This window comes from Triturus cristatus, chromosome 4_1 (genome assembly GCF_964204655.1).
Source record: "Triturus cristatus chromosome 4_1, aTriCri1.1, whole genome shotgun sequence".
NCBI classification, from domain to species: domain Eukaryota; kingdom Metazoa; phylum Chordata; class Amphibia; order Caudata; family Salamandridae; genus Triturus; species Triturus cristatus.
In genome coordinates, this window is record NC_140585.1 from 224,945,784 (window position 1) to 224,968,606 (window position 22,823).

General features: G+C 47.9%; 1 protein-coding gene across 2 annotated transcripts in view; it reads right to left on the reverse strand.

The window, feature by feature from the left end:
• Positions 1-22,823, reverse strand: part of SLC37A3 (solute carrier family 37 member 3) — a 146,409-nt gene that overhangs the window by 39,423 nt on the left and 84,163 nt on the right. For both annotated transcript variants that reach the window (XM_085651906.1, XM_085651907.1), the window contains exons 9-12: positions 12,360-12,544; positions 8,741-8,882; positions 7,875-7,976; positions 5,411-5,458 (exon numbers count right to left, since the gene is read on the reverse strand). In XM_085651906.1, coding sequence (XP_085508032.1) covers positions 5,411-5,458; positions 7,875-7,976; positions 8,741-8,882; positions 12,360-12,544 — 477 coding nt within the window. The remainder of the gene's footprint in view (positions 1-5,410; positions 5,459-7,874; positions 7,977-8,740; positions 8,883-12,359; positions 12,545-22,823) is intronic.

Genomic DNA, 22,823 nt, shown 5'->3' on the forward strand with positions numbered 1-22,823 from the left:
GGCCACGCGGCTGTGGGAGCTGGGCTCCTGGTCACTTGCTCAGGGCAAATGGGGAAGTAGATAGGTGCAAAGGTTACACTGCCAGGGCCACTCGGGCGGCTGGGTGCAGGGTGCTTTTGGGCCTTCGGGCGCTCAATTAGTTTCAATGGGAAAGCTCCGGTTTAGAAAAAGACTGCAAGCTCGGGGACGAAGATTCTTCAGGTGCCACCACCACTTCGAGAGGTAAGTTGGGTAGTTGGAGGATAGGTAGGTACCCAGTGTGAGAAAGTGCCATCTTTCTTGCATGGTTTGCCCCCACTTCTTGCTGAATGTACTTTGACTGAGTGTGCCCTGGACTCCTGCCAATCAGGTGCCCAGGGCCTATGTTCCTTCCCTAAAACACACAAAACCCAAATTGGCAAACCCTGGCCACATGTCAGCCCCTAGTAAATGGTACCCTATGGAACCCAGGGTCTTGTGACCAGGGAAGGCAGCTAAGGGCTGCAGCACTCATTGTGCCACCCTTAGGGGCCCTGTACCCTTAAACACACACACTGCCTTTGCAGGCTGGGTGTCTGGGTGCAAGACAAAACAAAGTCGACATGGCACACATCCCTGTGTGCCATGCCCATAACCTACACTGCCATGGCATACATCAGCCACCCCTCTAGCTGGGTGCCTTATGCCAATGGTGTGGGCACAGGAGCAGGAGCCCTGTGCCCCTACAGTACCCAGGTCCATTCCTGAGCACTGTAAGTGCAGTGCTGCCATTTAAGAGTACATGGTGCTGAGAGCTCGTCAAACACGAACTCCACAGCACCATAATGGCAACACTGAAGACTGAGAAGTTTGGTATCAAACTTCTCAGCACATTAAACCCACACTGATGCCAGTGTGGGATTTAATGTACCAAGCACCCCAGAGGGCATCTTAGAGATGCCCCCTTAAACCTAACCTACAATCCACGTCTGCTCTGAGGCTGCCTAGGCCGCCACACAGCAGACATGTTGCTGGACCCCTGGGTGGGAGAGCCCCTGCTCTCCTGGGCCTGCAACAATGCACATCCTGGGCGAGGTGCTAAATCTCCTCCCCCAGGATGGGCAGGGGGAAGCTTCAAAGGCATGCCGCCTCTGTGAGCTTCCCCAGGCCACTGCAACCCCCTACTCTGGCAGGAAGCTTGGCCGGAAACCCCAAATAAGGACAAGGGATGTGCCAGCCGGCCAACCCCACCCCTCAGGTGGGGGAGGCGAGGTGAAGCACATCTCCGGGCTCTCGCCATCTTGAAGATGGGAAGCCCTACCCTAACAGGACTAGGCTACTGCCCCCCTCCCACAGGAGAGAGGCAGGATAGGGGGTGTACCCACCCCAGGACAGGGACCCATTGGTCCCTGCCCCTCACCTACCTGTAACGCCCCTAATTCTAGTATTTAGGGACACCCTGAACCTGCCTTCCCCAGATTCCAGATTCCAAGATACAAAGAAGAGCAAGAAGAAAGAAGACCTGCCCTGCAGCTGCTAAGAAGAGGAAGACACCAACTGCTTTGGCCCCAGCCCTACCGGCCTGTCGACCCTCGAACCTGCTCCTGCTCCAACCCGGCATCTCTTGTGGCCAGCAACCTCACAAACCCCGGAGGACCTGGCTACCTTTTGGCTCTAAGCCCCTGGGACTCCCATGAGTAGCGCATTCAGCAATTCAGCAAAAAGTGGGGGCATACCATGCAAGAAACATGGCACTTTCTCACAGGGGTAGAATGGAGTGGGGCAGATGGGGGTAGAATGGAGTGGAGCAGATGGGGGTAGAGTGGTGTGGGGCAGATGGAGGCAGATTGGAGCAGGGTAGATTTAGATTGGAATGGAGTAAAGTGGGTTAGATTGGACTGGGGTAGATTTGAGTGGCATGTGATAGATTAGAGTGGAGTGGGGTCAATTGGGTAGAGTGGAATGGAGTGTGGTAGAGTGGAGTGGGATAGACAGGGTGGGTACAGTGGAGTTGGATAGACTGGAGTGGAGATTGGAGTTGGGTTGGATAGACTGGAGTGGGGAATGGAGTGGAGTGAGCTAGAGTGGGGTAGATGTGCCGGAGTGGAGTTTTGTAGATTAGGATGGAGTAGGGTAGATTGGGTGGATTAGAGTGGGGTAAGTAAGATTGGGGTAGATGGAAGTGGGATGACTGGAGTAGATTGGAGTGAAGTGGGGTAGATTGGAGTAGGGTAGAGTGGGGTGAGGTAGATTGGTGTGGGGTAGATTGGAGTGGGGTACATAGGGGTAGATTGGAATAGAGTAGAATGGGTCCGGCAGATTGGGGCGGAATAGATTTAGATTGGAGTGGAGCACGGTATATTTGAGGAGTTGGTAGGTTGGAGTGGAATAGGAGACTGGAGTGGGGCAGATTGTTGCGTTTTGGAGTAGGGTGGGATAGATTGCAGTGGGGTAAAGTGGAGTAGATATGGGTAGATTGCAGTGGGGGTAGACTGGAGTAGGGTGGATTAGGGTGGAGTGGCGTAGATTGAAGTTAGGTGGGGTAGATTTGGGTGGAGTGGGACACATTATTTTGGAATGGGGTAGATTGTGGTGGTTTGGGGTAGAGTGGAGCAGACTAGAGTGGAGTTGGATAGGATGGAGTGGTGTGGAGTTGGATAGAGTGGTGTGGAGTTGGATAGAGTGGTGTGGAGTTGGATAGAGTAGTGTGGAGTTGGATAGAGTAGTGTGGAGTTGGATAGAGTAGTGTGGAGTTGGATAGAGTAGTGTGGAGTTGGATAGAGTAGTGTGGAGTTGGATAGAGTGGGGTGGAGTTGGATAGAGTGGGGTGGAGTAGGATAGAGTGGGGTGGAGTAGGATAGAGTGGGGTGGAGTAGGATAGAGTGGGGTGGAGTAGGATAGAGTGGGGTGGAGTAGGATAGAGTGGGGTGGAGTAGGATAGAGTGGGGTGGAGTAGGATAGAGTGGGGTGGAGTAGGATAGAGTGGGGTGGAGTAGGATAGAGTGGGGTGGAGTAGGATAGAGTGGGGTGGAGTAGGATAGAGTGGGGTGGAGTAGGATAGAGTGGGGTGGAGTAGGATAGAGTGGGGTGGAGTAGGATAGAGTGGGGTGGAGTAGGATAGAGTGGGGTGGAGTAGGATAGAGTGGGGTGGAGTAGGATAGAGTGGGGTGGAGTAGGATAGAGTGGGGTGGAGTAGGATAGAGTGGGGTGGAGTAGGATAGAGTGGGGTGGAGTAGGATAGAGTGGGGTGGAGAAGGATAGAGTGGGGTGGAGAAGGATAGAGTGGGGTGGAGTAGGATAGAGTGGGGTGGAGTAGGATAGAGTGGGGTGGAGTAGGATAGAGTGGGGTGGAGTGGAGTAGATTTGGGTAGAGTGGAGTGTGGTAGAGTGGTGTGTGGTAGATGGGAGTGGAGAGGAGTTGGATAGAGTGGGGTGTGGTGGAGTGGGGTGGGTAGATTGACGTGGAGAGGGGTGATTTGGGTAGAGTGCTGTGTGGTAGATTGAAGTGGGGTATATTGGAGTGCAAAAGATTGTGGTGGAGTGGGGTAGATTGGAGTGGAGAAGAGTTGGATAGATTGCAGTGGAGTGTGGAATGGAGTTGGGTAAATTGGAATGGGGCAGATTGAAGTGGAGTAGAGTGGAGAGGAGTAGATTGGAGAGAGGTGGATTGGGGCACATTGGAGTGGGGTGAATTGGGGTAGACTGGAGTGGATTGGAGTGGGGCAGACTGTGTAGATTGGATTAAAGTGGGATAGATTGCAGTGCAGTGGGGTAGATTGGAGTAAGGTGGAATTGATTGGGTTATATTGAGTGGGGTAGACTGGAGTAGGGTGGGGTAGACTGGATTGGGATAGATTGGTTTTAGTGGAGTAGGTTAGGGTAGATTGTAGCAGAGTGGATTGGAGTAGAGTGGAGTAGACTAAAGTGGAGTAGCATCAAGTGGGTTGATTGAAGTGGGTGGGGGATAATTAAATTTGGTTAGATTGAAGTGGGGTAAATTGGAGTAAAAAGGGGTAGAGTGGAGTGGGGTAGATTGTAGCAAAGTGGAGTGGGGTAGATTATGGTGTAAAGTGGAGGGGCTAGAGTAGAGTGGCATGTTGTGTCGTGGAGGGAGTGGCGTAGATTGGAGTGGTGTGGAGTCACGTGGCGTGCCATAGAGTGTCTTTCAATGGAAGGGAGTGGAGTGGCATGTTGTAGAGTGGCATGGCATAGAGTGGAAGGGCATAGAGTGGAGTATGCATGGTGTGCTAGCGCACGGTTATTACAGAAAACACATTTTTCAAATTGAAATGACCATTACATTTTCACTGAAATACGGTTTTACTGCACACAAGCGATAACGTGTGCATTGTCGACGTTTCAACCCTATGGGCGCATGGTGGAGTGTCACAAGCGGGTCTTCACGAAACACTGCTTCCTGCTACCAGGACTCCGTGTTACCAGCCCAAGAAAACAATCATTCTTTGATCTTCTGTGCAATTCATTTCACAGTTGACATCCTGTTAGAATAACCATACCCCTCCAATCAATTTGCCTTGACCGCCCTTGAAATCCTAGGGCCTCCTACTCCACAGTCCTGATGAAGACCCGCTTGTGACACTCCACCAAGCGCCCATAGGGTTGAAACGTCGACGATCTATTGTGGCACAGATTGCAGGACATAGTTGTTACCAACTATTTAATTTGTTTAACTTACTTGTTACTGCATTTTGAATCTGGCCTTTCAAAAACAAACCACATCCTCCCACCCTCACCTCACTGCACTATGTATTTATATCACCACTGAGCACCACTATCTCACTATTTTGTATCACTGTATGAATTTTGAAGTATAAAATTCTGCAATGTGTATCGGTTTATCGAATGTTATCAATTCTGATACATAAATCAATGAAAATCCTTTCTCTGTGTTCTTGTTCCTCTTTCCCCTTTTGTTCAAGAAATGTTTTTGCTTTCAGAAATGTATTATATGTTATGCTGAAGTAACTACGGCTAACTACAATACGCATTGTTTCTACCCAAGGGAACCATTGTTCTTTATACGTTAAATACCCAGGTTCCTAAGGACACAGGGTCACCCCATTGTGTTAATACATCTGTTAAAGTAGTGTCAAAAGCCACCTCTTGCAGCTATGTCCCCCTTCCCTCTACATTAGAGTCCAGTGCTTTTCATGAACATCCCCAGGGCAGAATAAGGCTCATTGTGGACAAATTGATTGTGAATTCATCAGTCACTGCTGACAATATAGGTAAGAAATGTGTGCCAACAAACAAGTTAAATGTCAAAGGTTGAGTAAACTAACACCGTTGTAAAGAGCAAGGGAACTTGGCAAGGAGTGTGACTCACTCTGTAGTAAACTGCAACAAATAAAAGTATAACACAACTCACTTAATATGCTCATCATCCATTAGCATATTTACATTTCTCTGAGAGACAGACCAATGCACGTACCTGTAATAGCCATGATAAGGGCATTGATTGGTTTGTTATTGGGGGATCCTATAAAAAACAAAAACAAAATAGGAGCGGCATTAGCATTAGCATGTTTTGAGAGAAACAGAACAGGATTATGAGATAAACTGCTACAGTGCTGACCAGACTGCACCCAACCTGGTTCTCACAGACCTCTCATCACTTCATCTGCAGATACATAGCAGATTCATTGTATGGACTCAAATCCAGAGCGTTAACCACAAAGACCAGATGCTGTCTGTAGGAAGCTGGCTCTGTATATAGTATTCCACTAGGTGGTTATATCGTGCATGGATTCCAGTGATTCCCCCAGAGGTGTACAGGGCTTTATGTAGACCCACAGTGCTCTATTAGTGGTAGTGTGGGCGAGCAGCATTAAGCTTAACACAGAGGAGTGTAAGACATTTGTTGTGTACACAATAACCAATAAATGAGACGACTCAAAAAGAAGATCCACACCAATTTTATCAAAAAAAAGCTTAGAGTTTTATTTTAAGACCAAGTTCTTCGCAAACGTAAATTTTTTTCTGGAAAAGTACTTTAGTCTTTCAAAAGTGGACACTTTGTAAAGACTGGAAATTGCACAATGTTAACTTATGCAATAAAAAATAATGCGATTTTACGGGTAAGTAACCAACTTACAAATCCAGATTTCAGGTTGCAGGGTCAGCAGAGGTCAAGGTTCAGGTAAGCAAAAACACTGCACCACCAGAGGCACAGGGGTGGCCGGGTGCAGAGGTCAAAGTTGATGATGAGGCCCAATGTTTCCCAATGGAGCACCAAACATACACCCCCAGCAGCACAGGGGCGGCAGGGTGCAAACACGGTGTTGGGTGCCCTATGCAATACAACAGAAAAACTTGATTTGGAAAACAGGCTGCATGTAACAAACTTGAGGCTGCACGAAGGAAACCAGCGACAGCAGAGGTAGTTTGGGAAGCTGTAGGTCGTAGGGACACAGTCGGTCGTGCTCCTCAAGGTTCAGGGGCTTTGGGTGCAGGGGTGTCCTTTGAAATCAGGTTTTCTTACCAGAGCTGGTTGCAGTTGGTGGAGCCTTTGGATTCACACTTCAGGTGTCATCGTGTCCAGGAGGTGTCTGCCAAAGCTGGACTAGGACTCAGAATTGCTGGGGGAACCTTTTCTGGATCGGTCGGCCAGGTGGACACAGGCCGGAGGCATCTGGTGCTGAGTGGTCAAGGATCGCAGATCCGGAAGGCATCAATGTCCTTTGGGTTGGTTTCTTGTGGAAAGAGCCCCTGTCCTCAGGAGTTCTGGTCTTTCTCAAAGGCGACAGTCCTCCCAGGGGTTATAGAGATCGCTGGCTGCAGGACAGATGTGGTTCTTTTCGCAGTGTCTTTGAAGCTGCAGACAGGCCAGTAGGGCTAGGGCCAAGTCAGTAGCCATCAACAGTCTTATGTGCAGGTGTCTTCGTCCTGCTTTGGTCAGCAGGAACTAGTTTCATGGTCTGGGGGAGCCACCTAAATAATACATTTAGGGGTGTTTCAAGGGAGTGACAGGTAAGGCCAATGGGCATCTTAGCTGGGGTGACTACCCCCTCAATTATGGGGGCAAAGACCTAGCCATGAATGGAGGTGTTTCCCCATCTTCAAGATGGCAGAGACTAAAAGATGTGCTTCACCTCGCCTCCTCAACTTAGGGTTGGAATTGGCAGAGGTGGGCACACCTCCTATTCTCCTACGTTTTCCCACCCAAAGTTGGGGTGTACATCGATAGCAGCCATCTGCTGCAAGCAGCAGAGGCTGGGGGTCGCATTACAAAGGCCTTTAAAGCTTCCCTCTAGAGTACTGTGCCTATCCTGTGGGGTGGAGGTGTGACACCTCTATCACACCTCCACCCCATTTCTCTGGCCCCTATATTCCTCCCTCTGTATCTCCGCACCTTCTGCCTTGCCCCACCTAATCACCTCATTATACCAATCCAATAATAGTGGTGGTGGTCTTGTAGCTTTCCATCTCATGGTGATTGCACGTTTTGCTATTATCAGTGCCAAATTTGTAAACTTGTTTGTAGGGCGCCCTTTCTTACCTCGTATATTAGTAATAGAGTTTAAGTTGGGTTTAGGGTTGGTGTAAATGGATGGATAAAAAATAGGATTGATTAGTGTACAGCAAGTCCAGTGTTTAGGTTTGAGTGTGAAAGAAGTGACAGAAAAATAAATGAACTCAAATTATTTTTTTTTCAAGTGATTGGAACTAATATCAATTTCAATATAAATGAGCATTTCTGATCCATTTGCAAACAAAAGGCATTTGAACTGGATACTTTTCTCACCAAGTCACATATAATCATACATTTCAAATGCTGCTGCTGCTGATTACTCAAAGGCAGGATTCAAAGGTGAATGAGATTGCACATGCTTCAAACTAATATTTTCTAGAGAACGTGTCCTGTCAAACAATGAAGCATCCCACTCTATACTCACGGCTGTATCCGAAGAGAGCACCTACAGCGCATACGAGGCTCACCGCCAGCACCGGAGAACGGTTTTGCAGCAGGTCTGAGATCAAGCCTTGGATTGTTCCACCTGCAAAAAGAAAACAAACATCCTCAGCACAGAATAGCAAACGACAGCAGAACCCCACAAGTAAACATCCCACTTTCTCACAGTGCACAAATACCCTTAATGCAGACTCCAACAGAACCAATACATTTGATCTAGAAGAATCCTCTAAGGGGGTACACAGCCAACATTCCCTGCATCTGACCATCTAACAAGAATACAAGGAGTGAAACATCAAAAGAAGACAAGGCAAAGTGAAGCATTGTCCATGGTGGAGTGGCTATGGGGGTTTATTTGGGCGCTACCTGCTGAGGGAAGTGAGTCAAAGATTTAATTTGTCTACACTCTGACATGCAATGAGCAGAACTTCCCTTACGGAACCACAGCGAAAGAGCTGGTATAGGATACTGGAAGGGAAGACCCTTTAAGGTTATCATCACTGCAGGACAAGGTAAGAACGTAGACTTTTGTGCAGTGTAGGATACCCAGCCTCATGCGCTCAGACTAGCAGCATGGAAGCACACCCCATGAGAGAAACAGGAGGCATGTGGCAGCCTCTTAACTGAGGAGGGTAGTCTTTACTGGATTGTGCAGAAGCACTGAATTTGCCTGCATAGTTACTACCCAAGTTCCAGTTTGAGCCAACGTAGGAAGCTGAAGGTTCTAATAGACTTGTCTTTCTCTGCATAGATCAGGGTTTGTATTATAGGGCAGATAAGTGATGTAGTTCATATCACAGCAAATGTGAGCACAACATTTCTTATTATGACACGGCTACTTAAACATACCAATGATTCCTCCAACGTCATACCAGATGGAGAGTTGGTCAGCTTCAGCCTCCTTCCACTGAAATTTATGGCTGAGGTAGAAAGGGAGCCAGAAGAAGAAGGAGTAATTCACCAGCTTCAGACAGGCATAGGCCAGAGAGTACTACAAGGCAACAGCATAAACAAGATTACTCTTAGCATGGCCAGAGCACCAAATGCGAGATCATGACAAACCGAATAATACTACTGAGCCAAATATAGGTGGGCATATTGTACTGTGTATGTGCATGCACGGAAATGGGATCACTGCATGGAAATGGAGTCAGCAGAATTGCATCTGTGTGCGGACAGCAGACCGCCTCATTACTGTTGTATGAAGACGCAGAAGGACACAGCTGGAAGGGACCGATGTGAGCATTACATGTAGATGTAGGAGAAATGGACAGAGCACTACAAAGAAAGAAAGGAAAAATACGTTGTTTGAATAGGAAGCTGCATATTGTAGTTTTGAAATATATGATTGGAGTGTTTTGGGACCATGAACTGGCAAGAACCTAGTGCTGGGAGCAGGGTGGGGAGAAGGTGGAGGGAATGTTTATCACTATGTCAAAGAGGTCAGACTCCGTTGAATGTACTCAGACAAAAATGGATCTTAAACTAGGATACAGTGAATCAGATATTTCTGAAATGTGGTAACCTGTGTATGGATCTTTTGGACTCTAGGGAGTATAAAGTGTTATGAGCCCCAATGTACCCCAATACAGGCCTAGGTAATTGCACAACCTTTTACCTACATTTATTCTACCTTGCTCTACATAGCGTCTCCGGTGCTGACCTTTTACCTAGTTAGGTGCTGAATAAATGTTGTGTGGTTTTCTTCTTAGTATCACAGCAGGATTGCCATCTTCTGCATAATAACTCTGTACTAAAGTCACCACTATCATCATACTTGACCGACAGACCCGAAGTACCATGACACATCTAGGTAGAACCCCTGAGGGTACCTTTCGGGTATCTAAGTAACACATCTTCGCTGGGCAAACCATAGGAGAAGCTTCCATGCTGACACAAGACACTGAAGTCCCTGCATGCAGACACTCCAGCACGCAGGGGTCTGACATCCCTCGCGGGGTGTCCAACTCGAAACCAAGATGGGGTCCTTCATTCTCTCCCATGAGGTAATGGGATTGGCTCTTTACAGGGGGAATTCTTGGCTCTACATCTACAGACATGCTATGAACACTTAGGTACATCTAATTAGGGTTTGCATCTTAGGAGTACTGATTATTACTGCCATGTAGCTAAAAGCCTGCATATATTCATTGTTCTTTTACACCATAGTAGAATTCTACCTTTTATTTACTCTTTTGGTGCTTATAACCGTATACATCTTTTCCTTTCTAATGGCTGTTGCGGCACACGTATTTTATTACTAGAATGACGCTGGTTGAATAAATGCTTATGGAAAACGTCCCCACCGTTCATTCTGTATATGTCTCTGAGACAGAGTAAGCACAAGTGACTGAGCGAAAACTACTGTACTGTTTCCACAATCCCGGAGGTGGTCAGGGTTGTCATGTTCGATAGTTGCCAGAAATTATTAGCTCCTCTGTAAGGTTTTGGGGCTTATAGTGGCACTGTGAGCTAGCTCGTCTACAGACTAACATATCCTTTGGGGGTGTCTGGAATCAGTCAGGACACCAATCCCTTTGTTTATGTTGTCTAAACGCGCAGAACCTATATAGATTTGTAGGAACCACACCACAAAAGCATGCATGTGTTTGTAAGAATTTACATTTGTGTCTGGATGGTTGAGTGCTGCGGTCCATTGACTCCATTTGGTTGTACTGTAGTAGCTAGTGGTTTCCCTTCTTGGCTGCCAAATTCCATGTCAGACACTACAGCCTGTACATACGTATCTTTAGTTACACTCCCAGAAACTGGTTGCACCTAGTGGGTAGGGGTTGGCTAATGGCTAGATCTCTGTATTGTAGCAGTTTGCCCTGTCCTAGGGAAACATACCATTGATCTTTTGGGTTTGTGTGGGCAACATTCCCCAGTGAAAGGACAGCCCCGATGAGTCCATTACATATGTATTTGACCCAGCTCAAACTTGTCTCAAAGTGAGCACCAGGTGGCATTATGTGACCTCTTTACTTTGCCGATACCAAAATTCGGTCTACTTAACGGATCTACTCAGCACCATTCAATATGTACTATTGTTAGGTACTTTAGTTTTTTGCTCTCTGGTGGTATGTTTCAGTCTCTTTATTAGAAAGGATGTGAGCTGTGCCAAGTTTTTATCAGTTGAATGCATCGCTCAGGAAGCAGTCGAGCACATGGCCAGGGGCGCGTGGGCTCAAGGGGATGAGAATCTATTGTTCAGGGCTCTGAAGCAAAAGATCCCCACTGAATAAAAAACACAAACAAAAGACCCCACCAATTAATTCATTTACAAATGTACTGAACTGTGCTACTAATGACAGAGCAGGTATGGATTCTGGAAGGGAGCCAGATTGCTGCTCAGATAATGTGTTACTGTCTTAACCACCTGCACAGAGCCCCAGAAACAGGAATATAATTGGAAAGGCAATGTCTGCCAAAATGCACTTTTTGTTGGAAAGCTGTTCTGAAATATAAGAGCTGTATTTTAATTAATGCTGCTCCTCTGAATGCAATATGGATACAAGAACCTTACAGAAAGAGTTGTCTGTTCTGGCAATGCATTAAAGTGAGAATAGTCACAAATGACGGTGCAAGCGAGGACAGTTTTACAATGGAAGGACCAAAGTTCATTAAAGCAAATAGGAGGATCTGTGTTAAGAGGCTTACTTTTAAGATTTTGGAATGTAAAAAAATTGCATGATCAAAATGAGTCTTAACATCTGAAGTCCCTATGATTTTTACATTTTTATTGGAAATATGTGTTTTTGAAAGCTAGAGGTATGGACAGAACTAGAGTTTGACAGATTACCAATGATCCACATGCCACTTATCAAGTTTAAGCAAATAATGTTATCTGAAAACCATACTAACAGGTCATGTTTGACTATTCCCATTTCTGAAGTCAGCACCCATATTCAGTTGATTTAGACGGATTCTATGACAATGATAAGCCTGGCTTTACACAATACGTTTCAACTCTTCAGCCTTTAGGGGTATAGAAGACCATGTAATGCCAAAACAAGCCATTTGCTTCTGGAGTTATCAGGGGTTCCCTTAATGCATGGCTTCCATTGGAGAGAAACAATGACTGGTCACCTTTTTCCTTACTATTTGCCAAACCTGTAAAGCTCACTCCAACACTCTTAGACCAATATGCCTCAACTCTTCACAAGGGCATAAAAAAATACATTAAAAAAAAGCACAAGTGAACATTGCGTGTTACTTTTAATTTGAGAGTCTGTATCACAATCAAATACTCTCACTTCCACATGCAGCAGTGGATGCTACAAACCCCACTGTCTACAACTAAATACTGAGAACAGCCACAACATTCACAGAGTGGGCATGCTAGTGTGTTTAGACCTCCCCATCCCACAAATACCGCACCACTATACCCACAGCACAGGGTTTGTATGTCCTCTGCAAGCATCTTGAAGAGTAAAATATCACACATTCTCTTTCAGACAGTACTCACTGGAATCACTCCTGGTAAACAGAAAGCCTGGAAGAAGCCAATGGCCTGCGGTTCTCGGACAGGATCCTGTGCTTGAATGGAATAACTTCGGTCATCGTCATCTTCTATATCAGAGTTGCTGATTAGTGGTCGGTGAGCATCCTCATCAGGACTGGTATTTCCCTCTTCTCCTGGTACAGGAAGACCTGTCGAAGACAACCACTATCAGTCAATAACAAGGATAGGTCACCTAAAGTGCTACAAACACTCCCTTGCCTTCCTTCTTAACACATGAGGTGAGTGGTTGAAAATGTCAGCACTCCGTCCATCATCTTGTTGGCTTTGCTATGTTGCCCTATGGGGCCATGGGTATGCCCAGACGTGGGTCGCATGCTCACTGTGCCACAGGACTCAAGCTAGCCTGGCTGATGAGGGAGTGAAACTACAAACCGGTCCCAGGATGCTTGTTTCCAGGCCAGGGAGGACCTGGCCTGGCAGTTTGAGCTAGACTGTTCCCATGAGGAACAGGGTAAAGACTGATTTGCATATGGCTGAGTCCAAACTGGGGTGGCATATAGAGCAAAAGAACGATGGATTAAACCCAGATCTGTAACTGGGGCTGAGTGGTTGAAAAGTTTCAGCACTCGGTCCATCATGTTGTTGTGTTTGGTACATTTAAACTACAGCCTAGTGTGAACGAAGTACACCACCAACCGAGTCCTCGCTAACCTGGTGAAGAAAGCAGCCACAGGAGTCAAAGATAAGGATGTGAAGCCCAAGGAGAAATGTGAAAAGCATGACGAGAGGCTGAAACTGTTCTGCGAGGATGATGGGATCTTGGCCTGTGTAATGTGCTGTGAGTCTCCAAAGCACTCAAATCACAACTTCCTGCTTATCAAGGACATCGTCAGAGTGTACCGGATAAGCCTTTAAAGCAGATGAGGGGTGGGGAGGTGTTTTAGGAACTTTACCGCCACTGAATTAACACTAGCAAGCGCTATAGGAATGCAAATCTATTACCTCATATCCCTCCACTATCCTTCTCAATCCAAATAACTGACTAACATATCCACCACTCAAATTACTTTCAAATTTCACTATACTAATTCACTACTAATCCTTTATAGGTTCCGGAGTAGCATGCAACTCGCCAAAAATTGCTTTGGCGCCTTGACAGGGGAGGTAAGCACTATATAAATGCAATTACAATACAACACAGTGGTACTACTAGCACAAATAGCTGTTGTCACATATGTAGGTAGTGTACATATACACTGCAGCTCCCATATGACATTTAACTTTACATGCCACAGGTGCTCTTTAGGCGCCATTTATAAAGACCTTGTGGGCAAGTTAAATGGGTAAAATGGGGTGGTCCAATGTACAGCACATGCAGGGGTGCAGCTTAATCAGCGAGATTCGGGTGGTGCATCTCTAATATTCCCCAACTAACAAAGAAGCGGGTGGCAAGTTGGAGAGGTGAGATGACTATGCAGTACAGCACCCATGAGAGTTTGGAAACGTGTTGATGCAGCTTCTGTTTATTTTTTTTTTATTTTTTTAATTGCCCACAACTTTTAATTCAATAAGTATTTTGGGAAATTGTGGTTTCATATGAAATATTGAGCCCCAAATCTGTCCCATATTTTATTGGTGGTATAATCCAGTCATCACCTTGATAGTGTCAGATTGTCTGGCTTTGCTCTCGCTCCCAATGAGAAAATGTACCGTTTGTACAAGCTGCACTTTTAAAATAAAAGATAAAAAAAAAGTCACATGAAAAATTCTCACACGACCATTGCAGTGGTATGCCTTAAAACCTAAAACTAGCAAAGCGTTCCAAGCTTGCTATGTCAAAGTTAGTGAATTTTAAATATTTGCATCTGCTCAGGGAAAACTTTTATGGGTACAGATTTACTACTTTTTTTTCCTAATTCGGTCCTTATGGGAATGATTTAGGGTTTGGCCGACTGGTTGGCAGAGAACTTTACATTCGCTAGCCTGCCTTGACCGCGCCAAACAAATTTATAGCGGTCTGTTGGCCAGCGGACATCTCTAAATGTAACACTGGGAGGAACTATAGTCATGGTTGTTCATGTCAATGTAAGAAAAGATTGACCGACAGCTACATCAAACATGACAGCTGGCTGTCAAAACGTTTCCACAGTTTATTTTTCGAAAACAAAGTGGGAGTTTGTTTTCGCAAAAAAAAAAAAAAAAATGTAGGTCTCCCACATCAGTTTCCCTCCAATGGTATCTGGATTATTTATTTATTTTTTACTGTAGCTCCAACCAACTGTGTAATCTAAATAGGGCTGCTGGTCGGATGGCTTAACTCGAACGGCACCTACTACCACCTTCAGGCGTCAGAGGAAGGTCTACACTGACAGAGTGAATTTTACATTGTCAGCATCTCCCTACTGATTTGGCAGGCAGACCTAAAGTTTAGCACAGAGGGTAACTATCGCCTTTGCAACGTACTACCCTCTCCACCAAACTCTAAATCTACCCCTATATATTTTTAAGTTTCCAATTGAACCTTTCTATTACTGAAATGAGAATGATAAGAAAAACCAACAAAGATATAGTAGACCCATCTTAGGGCTCCCACTACCAACTACTATACCAAGAATGTGTTTTTTTGGGCTGGGGTGGTGGGGTAGGGAGGTGGGAGGTGTCACTCCCCAAACACGCCTGTGAAGCTATACCTCCCACTGATGCCAGTGTGGGATTTAATGAAACATGCTAACAGAGGGCATCTTAGAGATGCCCCCTGAAAAACGACCCAACACTATTGTCTAGGCTGAGTGGCTGCTCACCAGCTCCCACCACCAGACATGTTTCTGGACCCCTGGGTCGAGAGCCTGCTGCTCTCGGGGGTCTGAAACAATGCACAACCTGGCATGAGGTGTCAAGCCTCCTACCCCAGGATGGGCAGGGTCCATGAAGGGGAAGCTTCAAAGCCTTGCCGACTTTGTGAGCTTCCCCAGGCCTTTTGTTACTTCCTACAACTGGCCCCCACGGGTTCCCACTCCCACTTTGGACGGGAGAATCGGCGGAAAAACCAAGTGAGGGTGGGAGGTGTGCCCACCTTTGCCAACCCCACCCCTCAGGTGGGGAAGGCGAGGTGAAGCACAACTCTCAGTCTCCGCCATCTTGCAGATGTGGGGACCCAGCCAACCAGAGAGAGGCATATACCCCCCTCCCACTGGAGGGTGGCATAATAGGGGGTGTAACCACCCCAAGGAAGGGACCCATTGGACACAACCTTTACTTACCTGTAACACCCCTAAATCTAGTATGTAGAGGCACCCCTGAACCTTGCCTCCTCAAACAAGAATCAACTAAGAAAAAAAGAAAATGAAGGACCGAAGAAGCCATGCCAAAGCTAAGAATCAATCAATCAATCAATCAATCATTTGCATTTATAAAGCGCGCTACTCACCCGTGAGGGTCTCAAGGCGCTGGGGGGGGGGGGGTCAGGGCTCGAAGAGCCAGGTCTTGCGCTGCCTTCTGAAGGAGAGGTGGTTGGGAAGAGAGTTCCAGGACTTCGCTGCTAGGTAGGAGAAGGACTTGCCTCCGGCGGTGGTTTTGCGGATGCGAGGTACGACAGCCAGGGCTTGTCCGGTTGAGCGTAGGGTGCGAGGAGGAGTGTAGAAGGAGACTCGGTTGTTGATGAGTTTTGGTCCGAGATTGTGCAGGGCTTTGTGTGCGTGGGTGAGGAGTCTGAAGGTGATCCTCTTGTTGACTGGAAGCCAGTGGAGTTTCATCAGGTGTCCGGAGATGTGGTGGTGGCGAGGTATGTTCAGGATGAGTCGTGCGGCCGCGTTCTGGATTCGTTGAAGTTTTCTCTGCAGTTTGGTGGTGATGCCGGCGTACAGTGTGTTTCCGTAGTCCAAGCGGCTGGTGACGAGGGCGTGGGTGACGGTCTTCCTGGTGTCGGTGGGGATCCAGCGGAAGATCTTGCGGAGCATGCGGAGGGTGTTGAAGCATGCAGAGGTCACCGAGTTGACCTGTCTGGTCATGGAGAGGGATGAGTCCAGGATGAAGCAGAGGTTGCGTGCGTGGTCGGTGGGTTGGGGAGTGCTGCCTAGGGCGGGGGGCCACCAGGAGTCGTCCCAGGCGGTGGGTGTAGGGCCGAGGATGAGGACCTCCGTCTTCTCTGAGTTTAGTTTGAGCCGGCTGTCTGTCATCCAGTTCGCCACTTCCTTCATGCCTTTGTGTAGTCTGGTTCTTGCTGTGGTGGGGTTGTTGGTGAGGGATAGGATGAGCTGGGTGTCGTCGGCGTAGGATATGAGGTTGAGTCCGTGTTTTCGTGCGATGTTCGCCAGGGGGGTCATGTAGATGTTGAAGAGGGTGGGGCTGAGGGAGGATCCTTGGGGGACGCCGCAGATGATCTCCGTAGCTGTGGATCTGAAGGGGGGGGAGGCGGACTCTGAGTTCTTCCGGAGAGGAAGGAGATGATCCAATCCAAGGCCTTGCCTCTGATGCCGGTGTTGCTGAGGCGACGTATCAGGGTACGGTGACAGACCGTGTCGAAGGCTGCGGAGAGGTCCAGGAGTATGAGGGCCACGGTCTCTCCTTTGTCGGTCAGAGATCTGATGTCGTCCGTGGCTGTGATGAGGGCGGTCTCGGTGCTGTGGTTAGCTCTGAAGCCGAACTGTGAGGGGTCGAGTGAGTCGTTGGCTTCCAGGGCAGTGGCGAGTTGAGCGTTGACGATTTTTTCAATCACTTTGGCGGGGAACGGTAGGAGCGAGATGGGCCGGAAGTTTTTGAGTTCGGTTGGGTCTGTTGTTGGTTGCTTTAGGAGGGCGTTGAGTTCGGCGTGTTTCCAGTTCTCCGGGAAGGTGGCGGTGGTGAAAGATGTGTTGATGACGTCTCGGAGGTGGGGTGCGATGATTTTGTCGGCTTTGTTGAAAATGTGGTGCGGGCAGGGGTCGGATGGTGATCCTGAGTGGATGGAGTTCATGATGCGGGTGGTTTCCTCGGTGGTGGTTGGGTTCCAGGTGTCGATGGTGGTGTTGTCGTTGGCGGGTTCCGGTGGTGGGTTCGTGTTGGTTGTGGTGAAGCTGTTGTAGATGTCGGTGATCTTGTGGTGGAAGAAAGCTGCGAGGGAGTCGCAGAGGTCCTGTGAGGGGGGGATGGAGTTGTTTTCGGCGTCGGGGTTGGAGAGCTCTTTGACGATGCCAAATAGTTCCTTGCTGTTGTGGGCGTTGTTGTCTAGTCTGTTCTGGAAGGCTGATTTTCGTGCGGCGCGGAGGAGTTGGTGGTGTTTGCGGGTGGCGTTCTTGAGAGCAGACATGTTCTCGTCGGTCTGGTTGAGGCGCCAGGTCTTCTCGAGGGTGCGGCATTCTTTTTTGGAGTCCTTGAGGGTGAGGGTGAACCAGGAATTTTTCTTGTGGCTGTGTTTGTTTGGGTCTTCAGGGGGGCCAGGAGGTTGGCGCAGTCTGAGATCCAGCTCGTGAGGTTGTTGGCGGCTTCGTTGGGGTCTGTAGTGCTGGTGGGTGGGTTTTGAAAGAGGGTTGCTGTGAGTTGTTCGGTGGTGATTCGATTCCATTGTCTTCTTGGTGGTTGCTGGGCGTGGTGGTGTACGTTGGTTTTCTTGAAGCTGAAGTGGACACAGCTGTGGTCTGTCCAGGAGAGTTTGGTGGTGTGGTTGAAGGAGATGTGTTTGCTGGAGGAGAAGATGGGGTCGAGCGTGTGTCCGGCGAGGTGGGTAGGTGTGTTGACCAGTTGTTTGAGTCCGAGGTTGGCTAGGTTGTCCAGTAGGGTGGTGGTGTTGTTGTCGGTGTGGTTCTCCAGGTGAAAGTTGAGGTCCCCTAGGAGGATGTAGTCTGTGGACTGGAGTGCGTGTGGGCTGACGAAGTCTGCGATGTCTTCGCTGAACTTTGTGCGTGGTCCTGGTGGTCTGTATATGAGGGAGCCTCTAAGGGTGGTCTTGGGATCGCTGTGGATTGAGAAGTGGAGGTGTTCGGCGTCGGGGAGTGAGTCGTCGGAGTAGGTCGAGATGCGGATGGAGCTCTTGTGGGCGATGGCGATGCCTCCTCCGGCGCGGTTGGTGCAGTCTTTCCTGATGATTTTGTAGCCGTCGGGGATGGCTATGGCGATGTCGGGTGCCGAGGAGGGGTTCATCCAGGTCTCGGTGAGGAAGGCGATGTCCGGGTTTGTTGAGTCGATGAGGTTCCATAGCTCGATGGCGTGCCTGTGGACGGATCGGGTGTTGATCAGGATGCAGTCGAGGTTGTTTCCGGGGGAGCCGTTCTTGTTGGGTGCGATGTGTGTTTGCAGGCAGGTGAAACGGCAGTTGCGGCAGGTGAAGGGTCCGTGTTTCCGCTTCGGGGTGGCGCGGCAGCAGCCCGGCGTGCGGCCGGGGTTGAGGGCGGTGAGGGTGGCGGTGTCGTAGGTCAGGCGGGGGGGTGGAGGTCGTGGGGGCCAGGGGTTGTGGCGCTGTGCGCGGTCCAGGCGCGGACGGGCGCAGACGGGCTTGCCTTAGGCGCGCCCGCTGCGCAGCCTTGCAGCGGCCGCCATATATGGGTAGCTGGGGAGGAGGGGTCAGCTGGGAGGCGGGAGGGTAGGCGGGGCTAGGGAGAAGCGGCGGGAAAAACAAGCGGCAAGGCCAGAAAACGACAAGGCCCAGAAAGGACGAAAAAACAGTCGAAAAAGCGGAAAAACAAGGCAAAAGAAGAGGCGCTCTGGGGGCACTCACACAGGGTATACGGACAACACACCCTAACTTGGCCCCAGCCCTACGAGCCTGTCCCTACCTCGAACCTGCAGATGCGAAATTCCAGTTTGTCCTGCAGCCAGCAACCTGCCCTGCCTTCCACAGAAAAGACTGTCTGCCGTGAGCACCTGATTTGCTCAACCACAGACTCTGGCTCCGGCCAAATCCGTGAGTCTGCACCAGACGCCCACGGCCCGAGTTCGAGTGGCCCAACACCACAAGGAGATCTATCCAGTGATCCTGACCAGAGATCTGGTGATCTCTGTCCTGCCTCGACACTCCAAGCAAATCCTGCAGCCTCTTTTTGGAGGATTCCCCCAACCGGGACCGGAGCTGGTAAAGAAAACCCGACGCCTAAAGACACTCTTGCACCCAAAGTCCACCGGCCTGCTTAATGTTTTGCAAAGCATTTATTTCACTTACCTGTGCCAGACTTGGCTTAGTTCTAGAAATAAAATAACTTCATATTTTTTACGCAAACAAAATTGGTCTGAATTCAGTCTTTGAGTGTGTGACATCTTTGCTGATTGAGTGTGTACAAAACATGTTTAACACTACCCTCCGATAAAGCCTTACTGCTCGCCCACACTACCAGAAATAGAGAGGAAGGTGCTATCTACTTTTACCTCTGCCTACCTTTGGGGTTACACTCAACTCTGTGCACACTATACCTCGTTTTGGTATAGTGTAAAGAGCCAGCTTCCTACATAGTGCAATTATGTTGTGTGTTGTGGATTTGTGTGGTATTATAGCATGGCGTGGAGTGTAATTATGTGAAGAGAAATTATTTGACATGTGCGGAGTTGAAATTTATGCAGTGTAATTATGGGTTTTGGAGCAGAGTGGATATATTTAGAGTGTAAATATGAGGCGCAAAGTGTAATTTTGTAGATTGTAATGGAATTATCTGGAGCTGAATTGTGTTGCATGGAGTATAAATGGTTTGGAATGGAGTTGAATTATATTGCGTGGAGCGGTATTATGTGAAGTGGAATTAGGTGGCATGGAGCAGAGTTGCAGTATGTGGAGCTGAATTTGTTGGATTGTAATTATGTGGTATGGAGAGGAATGATATGGAGTGGAAGGAACTGTGTGGAGTTGAATTATGCGACAGAATGATGATACATAAATCTGTGTGTGTAGTGGAATTATGCGGTGTGTATTTGTGTGTTGTGGAATTACGCAGCACGTATGTGGCGTGTTGAATTATGGAGAGTTGAAAGCTTGTTGTCTTCATGGGTAAGCTCAGTGCAGGGCACAGTTTGCATAGGTTGTCAATATTGTCCATGGAGCTCTGTGGACCTTACATTGCTGTTGACTTGGAATGCAGGTAGCATAGCTACTGCAGTGCTGAGGGGGCCACCTTCATGGGAGTCGAGATGATGTGGTTTCTCTTTTCTATAATTTCACTGCTGGAATTGCCTAAAAACAGTATGCATGTCACTCAGCAGCTGGTTATGCCTCCTCTGTATTTACTCAGCGAGCCTGTTTTCAGCTTTTATTTTCTTGAGTAGCATGTTGCTAAAAGCAGAGGAGTTCTGCCGGTTCATTTCTCGCTGTAGACAAGTTCTCCCGTGGCTTTTTACTGGCAGATACGGCTTGCTGAGTCACGCTTTATTTAGTCGGCGAGCCAGTTGCGTTTCTGCAGTTCTTCTCTCTGTGGAACAATGTTTACTTTAAACGTGCATTAGCTTGAGGAGCAGAAATAAAGTAATTCTATTCCTCCTGCTAGACCATGGCAGTAGAAGCTTGTCTGCATTGATGTTTTGTTGTATGTCCTTTAAATTATGAGCGTCTGCAGGGGCAGCCATTAAAACACAAAACAAACTGGTTTGTCTGTAGAGGTGACGAGGGGGATAAAGAAAGACATTATAGCACGATCTGCAGAGGGAAAGAAGCAACGGACAGGTCGGAGGAGACGGAGCGAGTGAAAACACAAGCACTCCTATTGAGCACTCAAAGACAAATAAAGTAGTTCCAAAAACGGGAGCAGTTGATGGACACAAGTACTTGGTCCATGATCTAGGGTAGGGCCAAACACAAGGAAAGGTATGATGCATGAATGCCATAGACATATGGGAACCAAGGATATGAGAGCGACGTTAAAGCAAACAAATGGTTAACATGTGGGTGGGCTGTAGCACGCTGATTGTAAACAACATGTCTCGAAGAGAGAGCATGCGCTGTCTAGCCGAGACCTAACAAGTGTTCTAGTTTTTATTGGTACTAAAAGTATTCTATAAAGAAGGTTGGGTCACTTATTTAGAAACTTGCTCCAGATAATAGTAAAGTCCTGGTGCACAGTTTCCTTGATGAAATAACCTCAGTTCTTGATACAAATCTCTTGAGGACCACTGCTAGTAAGAATATGCAATACTTCAAAACTGGTCATTTGAATTATCACACCAGTTTACATGTGCAATTTTTTTTGCAATGGCTCCTTATGATGCTTCTGTTTGTTCCTGTGAGAAAGTGCCTCTTTTGACATGGTTAGCCCCCACTTTTTACCTGGTATTTGATGTGATTTCAATTGTAGTGCACATGGTCACTGCCAACCAGGTCCCCTGTGTCAGGGCTTCTTCTCTAAAAACTATTCCACAATTGGCCCTTCCGGCCCCTGCAAGTCCCTAGTAAATGCTTGAGTATCTAGGGCTTTAGGACTGAAGAGGGTCGGAATGCCCCACCTGGGCCATGCAGACTAGCACTGCAGCATGCATGACCTGGTGCAGACAAAAATGACAAAGTCGACATGACACACTTCCTGTGTGCCATGCCAACTAGCACTGCCTAAAGTATATGTAAGTCACCCCTCAAGCAGGCCTTCCAGCCCTAAGGCAGGGTGCACTATACCACAAGTGTGGGCATATTTGTAGGAGCAGATATGACCCCAGAATATTTAAGGCCATTCTTAGATATTGTAGGTGCCACGGAAGCCATAGAGTACATGTGCTTGGAACTCGACAACTTGAGTTCCTCAGCACCTTGAGGTCATCTCCGAAACCGGGAGTGTTTGGTACCCCCTGAAAACCTTAACCCGGGTGTTGTCACAGACTAATTGTAGGCCGCCAGCCACATACAGACATGTTTCTGGACCCCTGAGTGGAGAGCCTCGGCTCTGCTGCTTCCAGCAGATGGCAGCCCATTGTTTAAACCACCACTTTGGGTGGGAAAAAGGTCAGGAAAACTTACGAGAGTAGGAGGTTTACTCAGCACGGCGAACTCCAGCCTAAGGTGGGTGAGGCAAGGTGAAGCACATCTTTCAGTCCGCACCATCTCACAAACCAGGTCAACCTACTCAGAATCCTCTCCACCGCTCTGCTGTCAAGGATTACTTCCTTTCATATGAAAAGATGGGGACCTAGCATTTGAAAGGCACAGCAATCCTATAGGAACTAGTCACTGGACTGGCACATGAAATTCAGAACAGGAATTCTCTTTAGCATGCACCACTTCAAGGGGAATTGGATGGCTTCTACAGAACTCTACACCTCTCTTTCGGAGTTGGGCACAACATCAGAAACGCAAGAATTTTGCCTGGACAATTTTCTAAAGGTCCTACCAAGAGGAAATTGGGCAGGTAAAATAATGCCGGTGGGGGGGGGGGGGGTAATACAATGTGCAAAAATGTTTGCTAGGATGTAACTATGAACAAAAAACAACCTAATGCCGTGTGCAGTGGTACTTCACCAGGAAGTCTTTGTGCTCAATATGAACATGACACTTCCCCCTGTAAGACCTGCCAAAAATACACATTTAACTAC